The sequence below is a fragment of the Hydractinia symbiolongicarpus genome, chromosome 5 (genome assembly GCF_029227915.1).
Source record: "Hydractinia symbiolongicarpus strain clone_291-10 chromosome 5, HSymV2.1, whole genome shotgun sequence".
NCBI lineage: Eukaryota > Metazoa > Cnidaria > Hydrozoa > Anthoathecata > Hydractiniidae > Hydractinia > Hydractinia symbiolongicarpus.
Genome location: NC_079879.1, coordinates 30,401,543 through 30,416,774, shown reverse-complemented (window position 1 = coordinate 30,416,774; position 15,232 = coordinate 30,401,543). Strand labels below are relative to the sequence as shown.

At 33.1% G+C, this 15,232-nt stretch overlaps 2 protein-coding genes across 11 annotated transcripts; one reads left to right on the top strand and one right to left on the bottom strand.

Moving 5' to 3' along the window:
- Positions 1–4,690: 4,690 nt before the first annotated feature.
- Positions 4,691–6,004, bottom strand: LOC130645864 (coiled-coil domain-containing protein 86-like). Its single transcript, XM_057451988.1, has one exon. It carries the CDS (start codon positions 5,928–5,930, stop codon positions 5,535–5,537), a length of 396 nt encoding a protein of 131 aa, XP_057307971.1. The 5' UTR covers positions 5,931–6,004; the 3' UTR covers positions 4,691–5,534.
- Positions 6,005–9,200: 3,196 nt separating this feature from the next.
- Positions 9,201–15,138, top strand: LOC130645862 (arylsulfatase B-like). 10 transcript variants are annotated; one of them, XR_008982752.1, is made up of 9 exons: positions 9,201–9,359; positions 9,724–9,883; positions 10,566–10,678; positions 11,119–11,265; positions 12,507–12,758; positions 13,272–13,416; positions 13,504–13,779; positions 14,094–14,352; positions 14,633–14,761. XR_008982752.1 is itself a non-coding variant. In XM_057451985.1 (9 exons), the coding sequence occupies exons 1-9, from the start codon at positions 9,267–9,269 to the stop codon at positions 14,634–14,636; spliced, it is 1,245 nt and encodes a 414-aa protein (XP_057307968.1). In that variant the 5' UTR covers positions 9,201–9,266; the 3' UTR covers positions 14,637–14,773. The 10 variants fall into 10 exon arrangements, 8 of the variants coding, with proteins under 8 accessions (XP_057307968.1, XP_057307967.1, XP_057307969.1 ...); XR_008982751.1 differs by having other exon boundaries at positions 13,504–13,791; XM_057451985.1 differs by lacking the exon at positions 14,094–14,352 and adding an exon at positions 14,378–14,432 and having other exon boundaries at positions 14,633–14,773.
- Positions 15,139–15,232: the final 94 nt, after the last annotated feature.

The following is a 15,232-nucleotide window of genomic DNA, read 5'->3' as shown; positions in this document are numbered from 1 at the left end:
ATTTTCAAATGTTCGTATCATTCTAGGTGCCCGACTGAAAGTAGCTAGGCAGAAATTTAACCTCATATTAACATTTACATTTTTTATTCATTTTGGCTGAACTTTAGAATTCTCATTTACCGTGAGTTCATATCTGTGTCTGCATTACTGCTTTTATATGATGACAAAGATTTTGCTGTATTTAAACAATACTTAGCTGAAACTGAATTCAACTATGGTGGACTCACTGCTTGCAGTTATATTGGGTGAAAAAGGCTTCAGAAGAGTATTTACTTTAGAAGTATTTTTTTCTTTTACATTTGTGGCCTTAACATTTCCAAAAAGCCACCCATTACTGATAAATTCTGCTTTTTCTTTTCTTAATGACATGTTTTAAAACGCCTTGCAGCTTTTTTATTTTTTACTCAGCAAGCTCACATTTATTTTGTATATACACTTAATTTGCATCTAATTTATACAAAAACAAGGTTTTTTCTGTTTAAAACATAAATAATTCAAAATTTTTATCAAAAGCATTATGCTGGTTTGAAAATCGAGAACGACAAGTCTGCGTGTGATCTGTTTTCTCGATTTAATGTATCACTGCCTTAATAGTTTAGAAAGAATTGATATACGACTTTACGAACAGCAAAGTATTGCTACCTTGAGAAAAAAATGTTTCGGGAATAATTTTTTGAGGAAATTATTTTGGGGATTTTGGACCAAAATTAGTTTCATAAATTCGCACTTTTTAGAGCTCATCAAAATTCTGCTGCTGTTCAAAAATCGATTTTTATTGATATATACATCTATTTATTGTTATCATTCTGCTTGGAAAATATTTAAAATGCCAAACTAGCTAACCGTGAAGATTAATTCAGTATTCTCATAAGAGCATCCTATCACAAAAAGATGTCAGCAAAGAGACATTCCTTGCAACTAAATTTTTTGTTTACTAGCATAATTTTAGGTTGAATCTTATCTGACATTTCTGAGGTTTAGAATAGCTTTTAAAATTTTCTGAATATGTATCTTGGTCAAAATTGATATGCTGTCAAAACGGCTTATCGGCGTCTTTGAAAAGGGCTAAATTCTGAAACTCAGAATGTATGATGATAATAGAACTATTTTTTGGCTCAATTTCATCAAACCAATCTAAAACCATATCATACCAAATCTCAAGTCAATATTTTATTTTTTACTGAAGTTATGGGACGCTTTATAAACTATATACTCGGTTTAGACTTTTTTTGTGATTTTTTATGTTCACTGCTTTGTAATTTGTATTAAAACTCTTGAGATAATATATCACAGTGGTGAGCTGTTAAATATCTACCACCATCTTCAATACATCCTGGATTTAACCATATGCCTAATTGAGCGCTCAATAAAATTTGATTAAGTTCGATTTTCTGAAATTTCTTCATAGCGTGTTAAAAAAGGCCTAGCAAGAATCAGTTTAAGAAAATCTTCCTACCTTTTTCTCTTCCTCAAAATGGCTTTTTAAATTTTTCATGCCTGGTGTAATTTTATATTTTATCAGATAGGTTTAAAGGTACTCCTTAACAAGTTTCAAGTCAATAACTTTATTTTTTTACTGAAGCATTGGCAATTTGAATTTTCTTGAATTAGGCCGGATAAATGTGCATTCAATGATAAAATGGCTCCGACGGTTAACCTATTGGCTTTTTATATCTTTTATAGTAACCAAAGCATATAAGGTAATAAAACATGCCAACTAATAACAACCTGATATAATTTAAAACGTAATGTATATATATTTTGTAAAAAAAAACATTTTCGATACTTTGTGCAAAATTATTTTGTCTATAAAGGACATGGGCGGCAATTTTATGCAACGTCAGTCTTTGCAAAAAGCTGTAAATCAAACCTGGCCACTTGGAAACAAATTGAGTTTCTTTCTTTTGTTCTTACCTTGATAGTGTGTTAGGTATAGTGTGCTAGCTAACAACTTTTCTAGCTTTATTAAACATTCCCAGCTATTGAAATATTGTCATGTAAGCAGTATTACTTTATGATGTCTTATTTTATACTCTCATTGCTTAGTAATGCTTTTTATTAAATTTTTCACTTTAAAAAAAACTTGATACTGCTGATACACCTCCGCCATTTTAAAACGAACAGCTTCCTCCTGTTGGTCACAGACTCGCCGCCTCGCCAAAATGTTTTGTATGACGCAATAATTATTTGACATATCCGCGCCAATCAGGTTTCATATCGGACCAGCCTCCTCCAGGGCCATGTTCGTATCGCCGTCCCAGGGTCAGAAAAGATACAAGATGCCCTGGGGACGAGGTTGCCTAGATCAGTGTTTAAGTTAAAAAAATACATTGTTATACCTTAATCGGGCAAATTTTCGCGCGGAGAAATTTTCGCGGTTTTCGCGAATTTTTCCCAAATTCGCGAAATTAAATCCCCGCGAAATATTTGCAAACAGTCAAATCGCGAAATTAAATCCGTGCGAAATATTTAGAAAGCCTGAATTCGCGAAATTAAATCCTCGCGAATTATTTTTTAATTTGTACCATCGCGAAAATTAATACTCGTGAAATGTTTTGTTCTCGATTATTTTTTTCTATGTAAAACTTACAAACAAAATTCGTTAAAAAATACGGTAAATAATATTATTTTATCTCTTTTGAAAAAAGTTTCGGATGTCTTTGCTCCCTGCTGTTGGTTGTACTGTTTTTTTTAACGCATTTGCGTTTTTTTGCTCTGGCTGGTTCGGTACGGCCAACATTGTTCTCAAGAAACGAACCCATGGTGACCTCATTCTTTGGTTGACAATATAATTCATCCACCATATCTTGGTAGCGTCGAAGAAGCATGTGCCCCTTGATACTTCCAGGCATCGAAACTGTTATTTCGCAGGCAATTTCAAGACCTCCTTGAAATAGAGGCAATCTTCTGTAGTGGGTGGCTGTCAGCTTTGCCACAACCGTAGCCCCTCTATCCAAAAGATATTTGGTAGGGCGAGAAATTTTCCTTGGTAAATGACCAACTGTTTCATTATTTTTGATGTCTTTCTTAGCATTAGGACAAGGTCTAACTTGGTAAGTATGCCCGCGAGGTGTGAAAAGATTTCTCAAAATTTCTTAAAAATGAAATTGAAATAGGCTGAGACCTAAGATTATCGATAGAGGTAGAAGCATATACTTTTTGAGACAAAAAGGCAAAATTCTAGGCAATCATGTAGGAGTAAATACTTTGCCTAGAATTTTGCCTTTTTGTCTCAAAAAGTGACAATCACGTAGGAGTAAATCGTAGGCCGGCTGAGATGGTTCACGCCTGCGTGGCTATTTCATAATTTTTTACTTTTTAGGCTGTACGCGGAAGAGGAGGAGTTATCACTTGGGGAATCGCCGAGTCAGTCGCAAAAGCATTAATAAAACGTCATCCCGAGATGAATCTCGATCATATTGATCTCAGCCATTCACACTGGGCACAAAGCTTGTTTCGAAGGATGGGCTTTGTCAAAAGATTCGGTACAACAGGGAAAGTCCCTATTCCTGAAGCACTTCGATAAGAGCTTGAAACTTCATATTTACATGGAATTGTCCGAAAGATCGAGGAAAACAATATCCCACCATCACTTGTTCTCAATCTGGATCAAACGCCTTCAAAATACGTACCCGTATCCAACAAAACGTTAGCACAAAAAGGATCAAAAACTGTTCCAATTAAAGGTTCGAGCGATAAAAGAATGATTACCGCGACCTTCACAATAACATTGGATGGTAAATTTTTGCCAATACAGTTGATATATGGAGGGGAAACACTACAAAGCCTCCCTAGAGTAAACTTTCCATCGTCGTTTTCACTTAGTGCGAACCCCAAACATTATAGTAATGAAGAGGAATCAATTAAGCTGTTGAATGAAATAATTGTTCCGTACGTCAAGAAAGAGCGAGAGAGGCTGGGATTGGAGAAAGATCAGTCGGCTTTAATGATTATGGATGTCTTTAAAGGGCAAATGACCGGTCCTGTCTTGAAGGTATTGTCTGACAACCATGTATTGCTAGAGAGCGTTCCTGCCAATTTCACATACCTCTTCCAACCTCTTGACGTCCAAGGAGGCCCAAATGGCTATGTTAAACGCATGATGAAATAGAAGTTTACCACCTGGTACGCAGATCAAATCACCCAAGCTATGGATAAGTTCAAGAGCTCGAAACGATTGAAGTATCACTAAAGCTTTCGATTGTCAAACCGTTACACGCGAAATGGCTTATTGAGATGTACAATGAAATGACGTCGGATGATGGGAAACAGGTGTGCTTGAAGGGTTGGCAAGTAGCAGGTATAAAGGATGCTGTAGCCAAGGGTATGTCCGGTTTACCAAGCCTTGATCCGTTTAACGACATCGACCCAATGTTAGACGAAGAACCTAATGTTCAAGCTGTCAATTCTTCTGGTTTGTCAACAGCTTCAAAATACGTCAGTGATTACGGGATCGAAGACGAAAGCGACGAAGAAGAATGGGTCGAAGAAAATGAAGAGGATGAAGATAGAAATTTTTTTGATGTTTTTGATGACGAAGATGATTTGTAAATAGATTTTGACTTGTAACTCGGAAGAAAAAGCATGATTCTTGACACTGATGACAATAAATCATTTTCTTTCCTTTACAATTTTTACGATATTCAAATGTTTCGTGAAAATTTGTTTTAAGTTAAGACAGAATTCGCGAAATTAAATCCTCGCGTAATTTTTAGAAAGCCTGAATTCGCGAAATTAAATCCTCGCGAAATTTTTGAAAAGACTAAATTCGCGAAATTAAATCCTCGCGAAATACGATTTATTTGACCTCGCGAAATTAAATCCGCGCGAAAATTTGTCCGATTAGGTAGTAAAATGGGGTTTAGCTTTTTCAAACTATATTCAGTCTTTTTGAATTTGCTCAATTCACAGAAATAACTTCAAATAACGTTAAATTTTCGAGCTGAAACTTTTATCACATTTTGAGTAAATATTTTGTTTTAGAAAATTATTGCATTACATATTTAAGGAAAATATGCTAACTAAGGATTACTCATCATAATAATACTCCAATTTTTACATTTTTGTATTCTTTCCCATTTAAGCTCGGTTTTTCCTCTCCTAGTAAAATTTTAAATAGGTAAATTAAATGTAATTTGTCAAAATCATCACAAAGGCAAGGCAAAGTATAGCTAACCGAATTGATAAATATGAAAAGATTTCATATAATTTTATAATTTCTTGCAGAAATAAAATGTTTATTACAAAAATTCTATTTTTTTTTTATAAAAATCACCCCTTGAAATAAAGTGTACAGAGCTAAATATACGAATCTTGTCCAACCGTGCTGTCACCAAACCATTTTCGTTATAGTATTCATAGATTAAATACCTAGTATACTGTATCTCCTCCTCTCTGGTTTCATGATGTATAATATTATAGCTGTATATTTAGCGAGCTAGTTCATTAGCTAGCATGTTATGTTTTGAACTAGAGTATCAGAGACTGTGCTACAAAAAAGGAAAAGCCATTATCATTAAAAAGTTAGCCAGCAACTAACGTTTTTTAATTTGCCGAAGTTGCTTCTTTTTCATTCTTTTTAATTTTGCCGAGTTTGTTATCTTTTGGACAATTTCGGCGTTTTTAATGTTCTCCTCTCTTCTTTTTTTGTTTTCCTCTGCTCGTAATCTTCTTTTTTCCTTTTCTTCACTGGCTGCCTTTTTAATTTCCATTTGAAATTGCTTTACGGACATCTTCTCGGCCCTTTCTTTTTTTCGCTTTTCCCACGATGTATGTAAGGATTTAACATTGATAATAGTTGATTTCTTCCTGCCTTCGCTTTTCCAAACCCTGCCGGATTTTGGTTTCCCCTTTACCACATGGTTCTTTTTCCTAATATTTGTGGGCGCCATTTTCTTTTCTTTTTTTTTTTTTTGTAAAATAAAAGTCATCGCCCCAAATACTATAAACAACAACGCACGTGACTAAACTGACGCCGTGACCAGTTCCAGAGCTACACGATGTCTCTTCGCTTGTCATCCTTGATTCTCAATTTTTAATGTAGTCTAAAATTGAAAAGGAGGTTTGCTATGAAGGACTTTTTGTCTCTAGATATATAATCATGAAATGCACCCCTAACTAGGTTTTAGCTATATTCTGCATGGGTGCTCCAGAATATGAACTTCTAATATTTGTATTTGACAGACACGACTCCCCACAACATCCAACGGTGCACACAGTGGTGTGCCATCTCCCTAATTCCCCCACATGTCTTTAGTTAACCCAAAGCTATGGTAAAATTCACTTGATATTGAATGCCACTAAGAGGAAATGAAGCCTGATTTTATGCACGAAGCACAACGGTTGTTTGTAACCACTAACAGGGCCACTAGGATATTTAAGCCATTTATCTCTCCTAATTAGTCTATCAACATGTTTTTTGCTGCATATCATTGTTCCGTTTCATTGTCACAACAATTTTTTAGTTAAAAACATTCTATGAAACCTAATTTCGATGCCCCAAATATATTTTTATTTATTTAAGTTGTCAGAAGACATAGCGTTTAGTTTGTCCTGATTTACAAACATACACACTGTGTTTCGGGTCCTTTGTTTTATGGTTAGCTACAGTTGCTTCTGGAAAAAAGGGTAATTTCTTACTGGATATTCACAACAATGTTGCACATAGCTAGCCCAAATAGCCCTGTCAAATCTTCAGAACAGCCTATGTAAAGACATGCCATATCATTTTTAGTCTTTCAAAGCAAATCAATATTATAATACCCGTATACATCTGTCTGTCTGTCACGCAAAATGGTAGCTTAGCTGCGCAATAGCGAGAAGCACGCAATGCGGTATAAAAAGGATGGGCGAACCCATGGATTTTCCATGGTCTAACGACTAGTTATATAAAATTTTGCTTGAACAAAGATAACTTAACAAGCAACCAAACTCAAAAAAGGATGGTGCGACTAGACATGGTTGTTGAGATAACAGTAAAGGAAGAGAACGAATATCTAGATAGGAGAAGATCTCTTAAGTAGTTTATTGGAAAAGGCCTAATTAAGCTACTACCCTAATTTGGCATGATATTCGAAGTTATGGTTGTCCCTGATAGTACAAAGGCACCCTGGAGGTTATTTTAATGAAATTTGCATTTTTTAGCTGACTTCTGAACTCACCCAACATATTATTGAAATGTAAAACAGTGCTTTTAATTTCATTGACTCAGCCAAAGTCACCCTTCGAAGTATATTACAGAATTGTCTAACATTATCAAAAGGACCTGAGGTACTTTTACAAGATGGACCTAATGGAAGATTTTCAGAAAAAATTCCCAATGACATATTCACTTTTGGTTAAAATGTCATGTAGCCCCAGATATTGCTTTTTTAATATTTGTTTTTCTTGCCACCGCTACCACTGCTTGGACCTTCTTGGTTAAAAAACATTTCTCTTTTCTCACAATACCAGATTACGTAGGATTTATTGTGCCACTCAAATTAATGACTTACATTCACTAGAATTACAAACTTTCATAGACAAAAACAATTAATATACCTTTACATCAAGAATACACAGAGAAGTTGACATTGACAGAAAAAAACATAGCATTGGAAGGAAAAATAAATGAAAAGTAGTCATCATTCTCGGCTTAACGTCCGTTTTCCATGCTAGCATGGGTTGGACGGGGTATATTAATGACCCTATTCCAATCTGATCTAGACTGTGTTAGATCTAAACTTAACTTCCTCTGTATCAAGTCTGTCCGTATAACCTCCTGCCAATTCTTTCACGGTCTGCCTCTGGGCTTTGCCCCAGGAACTATCAAGTCTCTACACTTTCTTACCCAATTATTCCCGCTCCATTCTTTCCAAGTGCCCCAGCCAATTCAATCTTCTTATCTGGATAACATATTTAATTCTATGGATACTTAACCTGCTTCTTAGCTCATCTGAGCTAAGAAGCAGGCTAAGTATCCTAAGAAAGGCTAAGAAAAAAAGGATTAATAATAGAAAAACATCAGAAAAAATGAAAAATAAAAACAGAAGGAAAGTAAAAAGTAAAGCATGAAAATTTCTAAGGAATATGACAGTATACTTTATAAACACATAAATTTTGAGGACTGAATTACGAGTGCTGGATATCAAATGTTTAATGTGTGGACCCCCTTTTAAAATGCCCAGCCATCCACATTGCTGAAACACATGCCCAGTGTTACTCCCTCAACAAAACAGCTGCCCTTAAGTGATGTACGGGAAATTTTGTTACTATTTTTACTTTGGTGAAATTTAATTTTTTGAGATTGCGCGTGCATAATTAATTAGGTGTGCGATCCACCTCAAGCCGACCTAAAATTAAAAAGCAGGTAATGAAGTTATATAAAATATAAAATGTGGTGTTCAAGGGGGCAAATCAAATTAGAATAATTGCCAGATATTATGGAAAGCTTTGTTGGAAGAGAAGTCTTAAAGTGCTATCAATTAAAACAAATTGGTGAATTGCTAGAAGACAAAAATGTTATTGTATCTGTTTGAAAAAAAATTGTCATTTTAGTTTATGATTATAGATAAATGCTGAAATAAATAATAATATAAGTATAAGATTATATGTGTGCCTTTTTCTTTTGTGTATTCGTATGTTTCAAAAAAAGTAAACAGATGGAAACTATTACTATTATATGTAAAATATAATTCATAAATTTTTTTCCATGTTTTTTTTTTCATTTGCTAGGAAATCACATCACCATTTTTCCAGTTTTGGGAATATTTTTTTTTTATGACAAAAGTTTTATTTCATTTCAAATTTGCTAAATGTTATTCCTGGTTTTCCTAAATTTGGTATAATGCTTAATTATTTTTTTAACATTTTTTTAATAATTTCTGCCCTATATAACAGTCCACCACCCTTTTTCTTTCTAAAATGATAACATTTTGTTGCTTTAAGCTAAAATAATCTAAAAAAACAAACAAAAATATTTTTTTTAAATGTTTTCACTTTCATCCTTAACAAAGTTGGTTATTGTTTAAATTTGGTTGGATTAAACCTATCTTGTTACCTAAGAAGGATGCAGGTTATGATGTCAAAGGATTGACAGAAAGTTGAAGTTTTTCTCTTACATCTATGTGTAATATTATTGTTACAGAGTGATATATCAATATTTTGTTTTATAGGAGTTTTTTTAGTAAGATGGTGTGACTATCTGAGCAGTATGTGTCACAGCTTTTAGAATTAGAATTCTATGTACTTAACTTTTGACATATTTTAGGTTTATAAAAAGATTGAAAATGAATATTTTTCTGATCTTGTGCTTACTTCTGCTGGTAGATGCATCAAAACAAAAGAAACCACATATTATTATGATTGTTGCTGATGATTTAGTAAGACAGTGTGAATTTTTTAAACAATTTCTTTTTTCTTTGGTTTTATTAAATAGAAAATTGACTTTGTGAAGAAATATGCACAATTTTCTTTACAGGAATAAACATTTATAACCATGAGTTTAATAATTTTTTACATTAAATCGAGAAATTTAAAGCCAATTTGCTTTTACAAATTTGTATAAAACTTGTAGTGATCGTGCTAAAGTGGTTTTCAATGCGCATTATAAGAAAAACCAGTAGCTTGTGTATTTTGTGACAATCATTGAAAAGCACCAACCAGAAATATGCGAAATGATTAGTTTTGCCTTTTAACTGAAGAAACAATAACTTAAAAAGAAGAGAAATTTCTAATTTCTTTTAGGGTTGGAATGATGTGAGTTTTCATGGTTCCCAACAAATCCCTACGCCGAACATAGATAAACTTGCACAAAGTGGAATTATTCTCAACAACTATTATGTTTTACCAATTTGTACACCAACAAGGAGTGCAATTATGACTGGAAGATATCCCATACATACAGGTTAGACAATTTTTGTGTTGGATAAAATAGTACATTTAAAGGGATTTCTAGAATAAAATTAAATAAATAAGTTGACATATTTGTAGGAATGCATGGACGTACGGTTCAATCACCTCAGCCTTGGGGAGTTGGATTAAAAGAGAAATTTTTGCCACAATATCTCAAAAAATTAGGTTACTCTACACATGCAGTTGGAAAGGTATATGTATAGACCGAACTAACTATACTAACCAACATTTTTGTGTGTTTTAAAATACTAGTTGCAAGACCTGTGAAAAAAATCACTAAAAAAAAGACCATTGGAAAGAATTATGAAGCAAATAATATTGCTGTTTTTTACTATAAATTTTTTGATCAGCATCTCAAATGCACAATAGAAACGGATAGTCAAATTGGGCCATAATTAATTAGAGTGTAACACTCACCAAACTCTCCTATGCAATGAATTTTTGAAAACGTTAGCAAGGTCTTTACATGGATGCGGTCACATATCTCACTAATGTTACATAAAACTGATCTAATCTCTCAAATAAAAGTTATGTTGGCTGTGTAAATATCTGAGGAATCAGACGAAGGGGACAGTTTAATAAAAGTTACTGGAAATGTAACACAGCTTTTCTTAAACATGAATTCGTTAATGCATTTCTAGGTAAAACTTGTAACTAAAGCGTTTTGATTTCAGGAATGCAAACTGACACTATTTTTGCTCCCAACGCATGGGCTGTTGGGCTAAATGAAACCTTTCTTCCACAGTATTTAAAACACGAAGGCTACAGGACATATGGCGTGGGAAAGGTATTTTTCCAAGGAAAAAAGTCAGAAATAGCTTTAGCAATTCAAAAAAATGTACAAGTTCCTACTAAACAACACCTTAACAACTATACTAATTAAACTTCTCAAATCAATGAGAATTTTCTAAAGCTAAATTGACTTTTTTGCTTATTGTTGAATATTTGTTCGTGTAGTGGCATCTTGGATTTTTTGCAAAAGAATATACTCCCACCTATCGTGGCTTTGATTCATTCTATGGATTTTACAGTGGAAAGGCTGATTACTGGTATCATGCTGTTAATCTTACATATTGTGGACTTGATTTGCATCATAATCTAGAAGTAAGATACCAAGGTGGAAATAGAGATGTTGAAATGGAATATTTCTATAAAATTGATATTTCAACCTCTCTTTTTCTGCCAATGTTTTTATAGATTTATGAGCAATGTTATTTTTTCATATAGTGGCACCTTGGATTTTATGCTAAGGAATTTACGCCAACATATCGTGGCTTTGAATCATTTTACGGTTATTACCTTGGAAAATCTGATTATTGGGATCATTCCGATGAGGAAACATATTGGGGATTAGATTTACATGAAAATGAGAAAGTAAGAAAGCTCAGTTCTGCACACAGGCATACAAAGTAGTAAGACAGGTGCACTTATCACTCAGAACGCAACCTAGTACGTAACAAAAACAAATGACTTATACTAACTCTCAAGAAAAACATCTACCTGATCTATTTTTGTTTTGTTTACTTACAGTATTATAATTGACACTAACCAAAAAACAATGGGAGATCATGTTAACACTTTCCATATAGATAACATACTGTGGATTGATTTTTGTTGGCTTTTGATGAGAACTTGAAACTTACAGGAATCTTTCGCAACGTTTGGGCAAGTGACTAACCATATGGAAAAGCTTGCCAAAAGATTGGGAGGGGTTGGAAAAAATTTATATTTTAGTTGGGACTTTAGTTAGAAGGAAGATCTAATAAGAGAAAAGTCACTTAAAAGTGGGAAGGCACTTACCTTTAGACCTTGGTAATAAGAAACAAACAGATTTGGTTTTGCTGATATTAGTCGAAAAGTTTACTTTGCTATTTTTAAGAAGAAGCAGGATTAAATTGTAGAATAGCATCCTTAAAGTCAAAATGGACATAAACAAAATAACTTACAATTAATGTTTGTTTTTTTTGGTTTTTTTTGCTAAAGATCTAAGCCTGCAATTAACAAAATTATTGCATAAATATAGCAAATTTCACCTGAGCCACAAACTGTTAAATTTTTATCTTTTTTCTAATATAAAGAAAGAAAAACCCTTGTGGTTTTAAGCATCTGTCCTCTGTGGATATATATAGACATTTTAGAGGTTAATGCAAGTCCAACTTTTTGGAGTAACTAAAGAAAATAAGTGATGGCTTTTTTATGTTTTAATATATATATTATATATATAGACTTTATTATGAGAAAAATCATTGTCAGAGTTCACAAACAAGGGCAGAAAATAATTAAACCAACAAAATCCCCTGTAAAGAACTAAGTGTATTTAATTATTGTTATCTAAAGAAGTGTATTGAAGAAATAGGTTAAAAACATTTTGTTCTAAGTGCTCTGTATAATCAACCAATATATGGAAAAAAGAGCAGTTGGAGTATTTGGTATTTTTCTTCCGCATAAAAGGAAAAAACCCTTGACATTTACTACTTTTTGTACTGACAAATACAAACAAACCTCTTTGTTAAACATTGAAATTTTGTTTTAACACTACCTTGTTTAAAGTTGCAGCATTATTTAATTTCTACCTTAATTAAACGTATAGCCAAATTTGATGACTATTTTTATAGCCTGTTTACACTCAATGGGGCAACTACAGTACAGAAATATTTACAGCGGAAGCAGAAGATCGTATTAGAAACCATAACATATCAGAACCAATGTTTTTATACTTGGCATATCAAGCCGTTCACAGTGCAAACCGACCTGAAGATCCTTTGCAAGCGCCTCAAGAATGGATTGATAAATTCAAACATATAAAACATAGAAAACGAAGAAAATATGCAGCTATGGTGGCATATATGGATTACGGTATTGGAAGAGTGAGTTTACTTCTAATTTATGGCAATTTCCAGTATTTTATTCAGTGTATAAAATTTTATTTAAAAAAGAACAATAACATTTTTTTATTATTATTATTAGTTAACAGTTCTCACTTAGCCTCCTGTGTCCTAACCGAGGATACTTTGTCCCCATTTTTTTTTTGTTTTTTTGTTTTTTTGAAAAAAGGCTTTGAGTAATGCAAAAAATTGAGTCTTAAGTACCTGTAACCTGACGTTACTAATGCTAACTTTCTTTTGCTAGTTTACATCTTTTTCATATAACGATAATTTACTCAAATAATCATCCATTTTTACTAACACACACTAACATCATTTCATCACAGGTTTATGATCAGTTAGCTGCAAAGGGAATGCTAGACAACACTATCATTGTTTTCACCACTGATAATGGTGGTCCAGCCAATGGTTTTGATTGGAACTGGGCAAATAATTTCCCCTTAAGAGGAGTAAAAACTTCCTTATATGAAGGTAAATAAAATCTTTTATTATTAGATATATAATGCATTAAAAGCAAAAGAAATCTTAGAGGATTCAGTCATTGTATTTACATCTGATAATGGTGCAGCTGTAAATGGTTTTAATTGGAATTATGGAAATAATTTCCCTTTGCGTGGTGCAAAATCAACTCTTTGGGAAGGTAACAAACAGTTTATTTAAATATGTTGATATTTTGTTTGGTTGTCATAATGAATTTTATAATTTGTATAACAAATTTGTGTGGTAGGAGGAGTGCGAGCAGCTGGGTTCATTCACAGTAAACTCCTAAAAAATCCTGGTAGAGTTTCCATGGATCTAATGCATGTAACTGACTGGCTACCAACTTTTGTAAATTTGGCTGGTGGATCTGTCAAGCCTAACAATCCACTTGATGGTGTAGACCAGTGGGAAACATTACAAAATATGACACCGTCTCCAAGAAAGGAAATTCTCTTAAATATTGATAACAGCACGTGGAAAAATGCAGCATTAAGAGTCGGTGATTACAAACTTATTCAGCAAGGTAAAATCAGGGGTAAGTTAAGCCACAGCTCAAAGGAGTAACTTACTAACAACTACTAACTGTGACTTAACTAATCTTTTTTGTTGTTTATTAAATTAATGCTTATGGTTAACAATATAATTTGCCATGTTGAATTTGTTTGCTGTATTATAAAATGTTTTATTTGTGTATTTTCTAATTGTGATAGTAAAACAATAATATTGTATGAACTCCTTAGGGGCCTAAAAAGGCTTTACTAGTTGCGATTCACATTTCCTTTTTTTAATTAGAAGAGAATTGATGTGTAGAACTATAACAAAATTTTATTTCTTTAGTTTGGACATTCAAACAAAATTTAACAAGCGTCTAAAATGATTTTAAGAATTATGTCTGGAAACAATGCAAGTGTGTGATTTCGACTATCTGCAATTTTTTGGCTAAGCTGTGCATAAAGAAAGTAACCATATGTTGCTTTGACAGAGATTTTCATTACTTTAAAAACATTTTACAGCTTATTTACAAACCCTGTCAAAAATGCAGGGGAAGTGACTTTATTCTCTGTGCTGGGTGCCATCTGGGGCTCGTGTCATACAGGTTATTATTTTTAACTGATTTTTAGTCCGAACACTTCTTGTTTTTTCAAGAGGAGAATTGGAGAAAACAGCGGAACAAAGGTATGCAGAACGAGAATTAAATCAAAATTTGGATTTCTGAACAATTATACCATTTCAGGCTTAAACTGATCTAAAATTAAAAAATTGTAACAGAAGAAGCATACCTGATATATGATGATGACATCAATATCTTGGCTTTTACATCCAATTTTTCTTTTAAGGTCAAAACTAATCTGCAAATGGAAACTTCTGTGTTTTAGGTAATTATTGGGATGGTTGGTATCCTCCACCACAAAGTCATAGGAAAACAAAAACAGTCAATTATAAGCCTCTTGCTGCATCTGTACAGTGTGGAAAAGCTCCAGTGAATGTAACACACTGTACAAGGGAACATGGATATTGTCTGTTTAACATTAAGGAAGACCCCTGTGAATATCACGACTTGTCAAAGGAATATCCTGACATTTTTAAACAGATGTTAGCACGATTGGATGAATATAGAATGACCATGGTTCCTCCCCGTAATAATAAAACTGTTGACCCGCTATCAAATCCGAAATTGCATAATGGTGTGTGGAAACCATGGGTTACATTGTGAACGGACTTGTTAATAAAGATTTAGTGACATCAGTACAATTTTATACATGTTTATATTTTTAACATTTTAACATTTGTTACACATAATAAAAAAACATTCTTTTTTCAAACAGAATTTAGAGAAAGTTTACTAAGCTTCAGTATTGTAATAAATACATATATTTACAAAGTGGTCTAAGTTAAAGAAATACCAGCTGAAATTCTCACATTCAATGTTGTCTTGAGTTGTTTGAAAGATGTTGCTTTAGTGGGAATCAGTTGAA

Excerpts from the sequence above, each read along its gene's own strand:
- LOC130645862 (XM_057451986.1), top strand. The coding sequence starts at position 9,267 with ATGAATATTTTTCTGATCTTGTGCTTACTTCTGCTGGTAGATGCATCA. Across the intron at positions 9,360-9,723 it reads TGATTGTTGCTGATGATTTA|GGTTGGAATGATGTGAGTTT; the intron begins GTAAGACAGTGT and ends AATTTCTTTTAG. Across the intron at positions 10,083-10,848 it reads CTACACATGCAGTTGGAAAG|TGGCATCTTGGATTTTTTGC; the intron begins GTATATGTATAG and ends TTGTTCGTGTAG.
- LOC130645864 (XM_057451988.1), bottom strand. The coding sequence starts at position 5,930 with ATGACTTTTATTTTACAAAAAAAAAAAAAAGAAAAGAAAATGGCGCCC.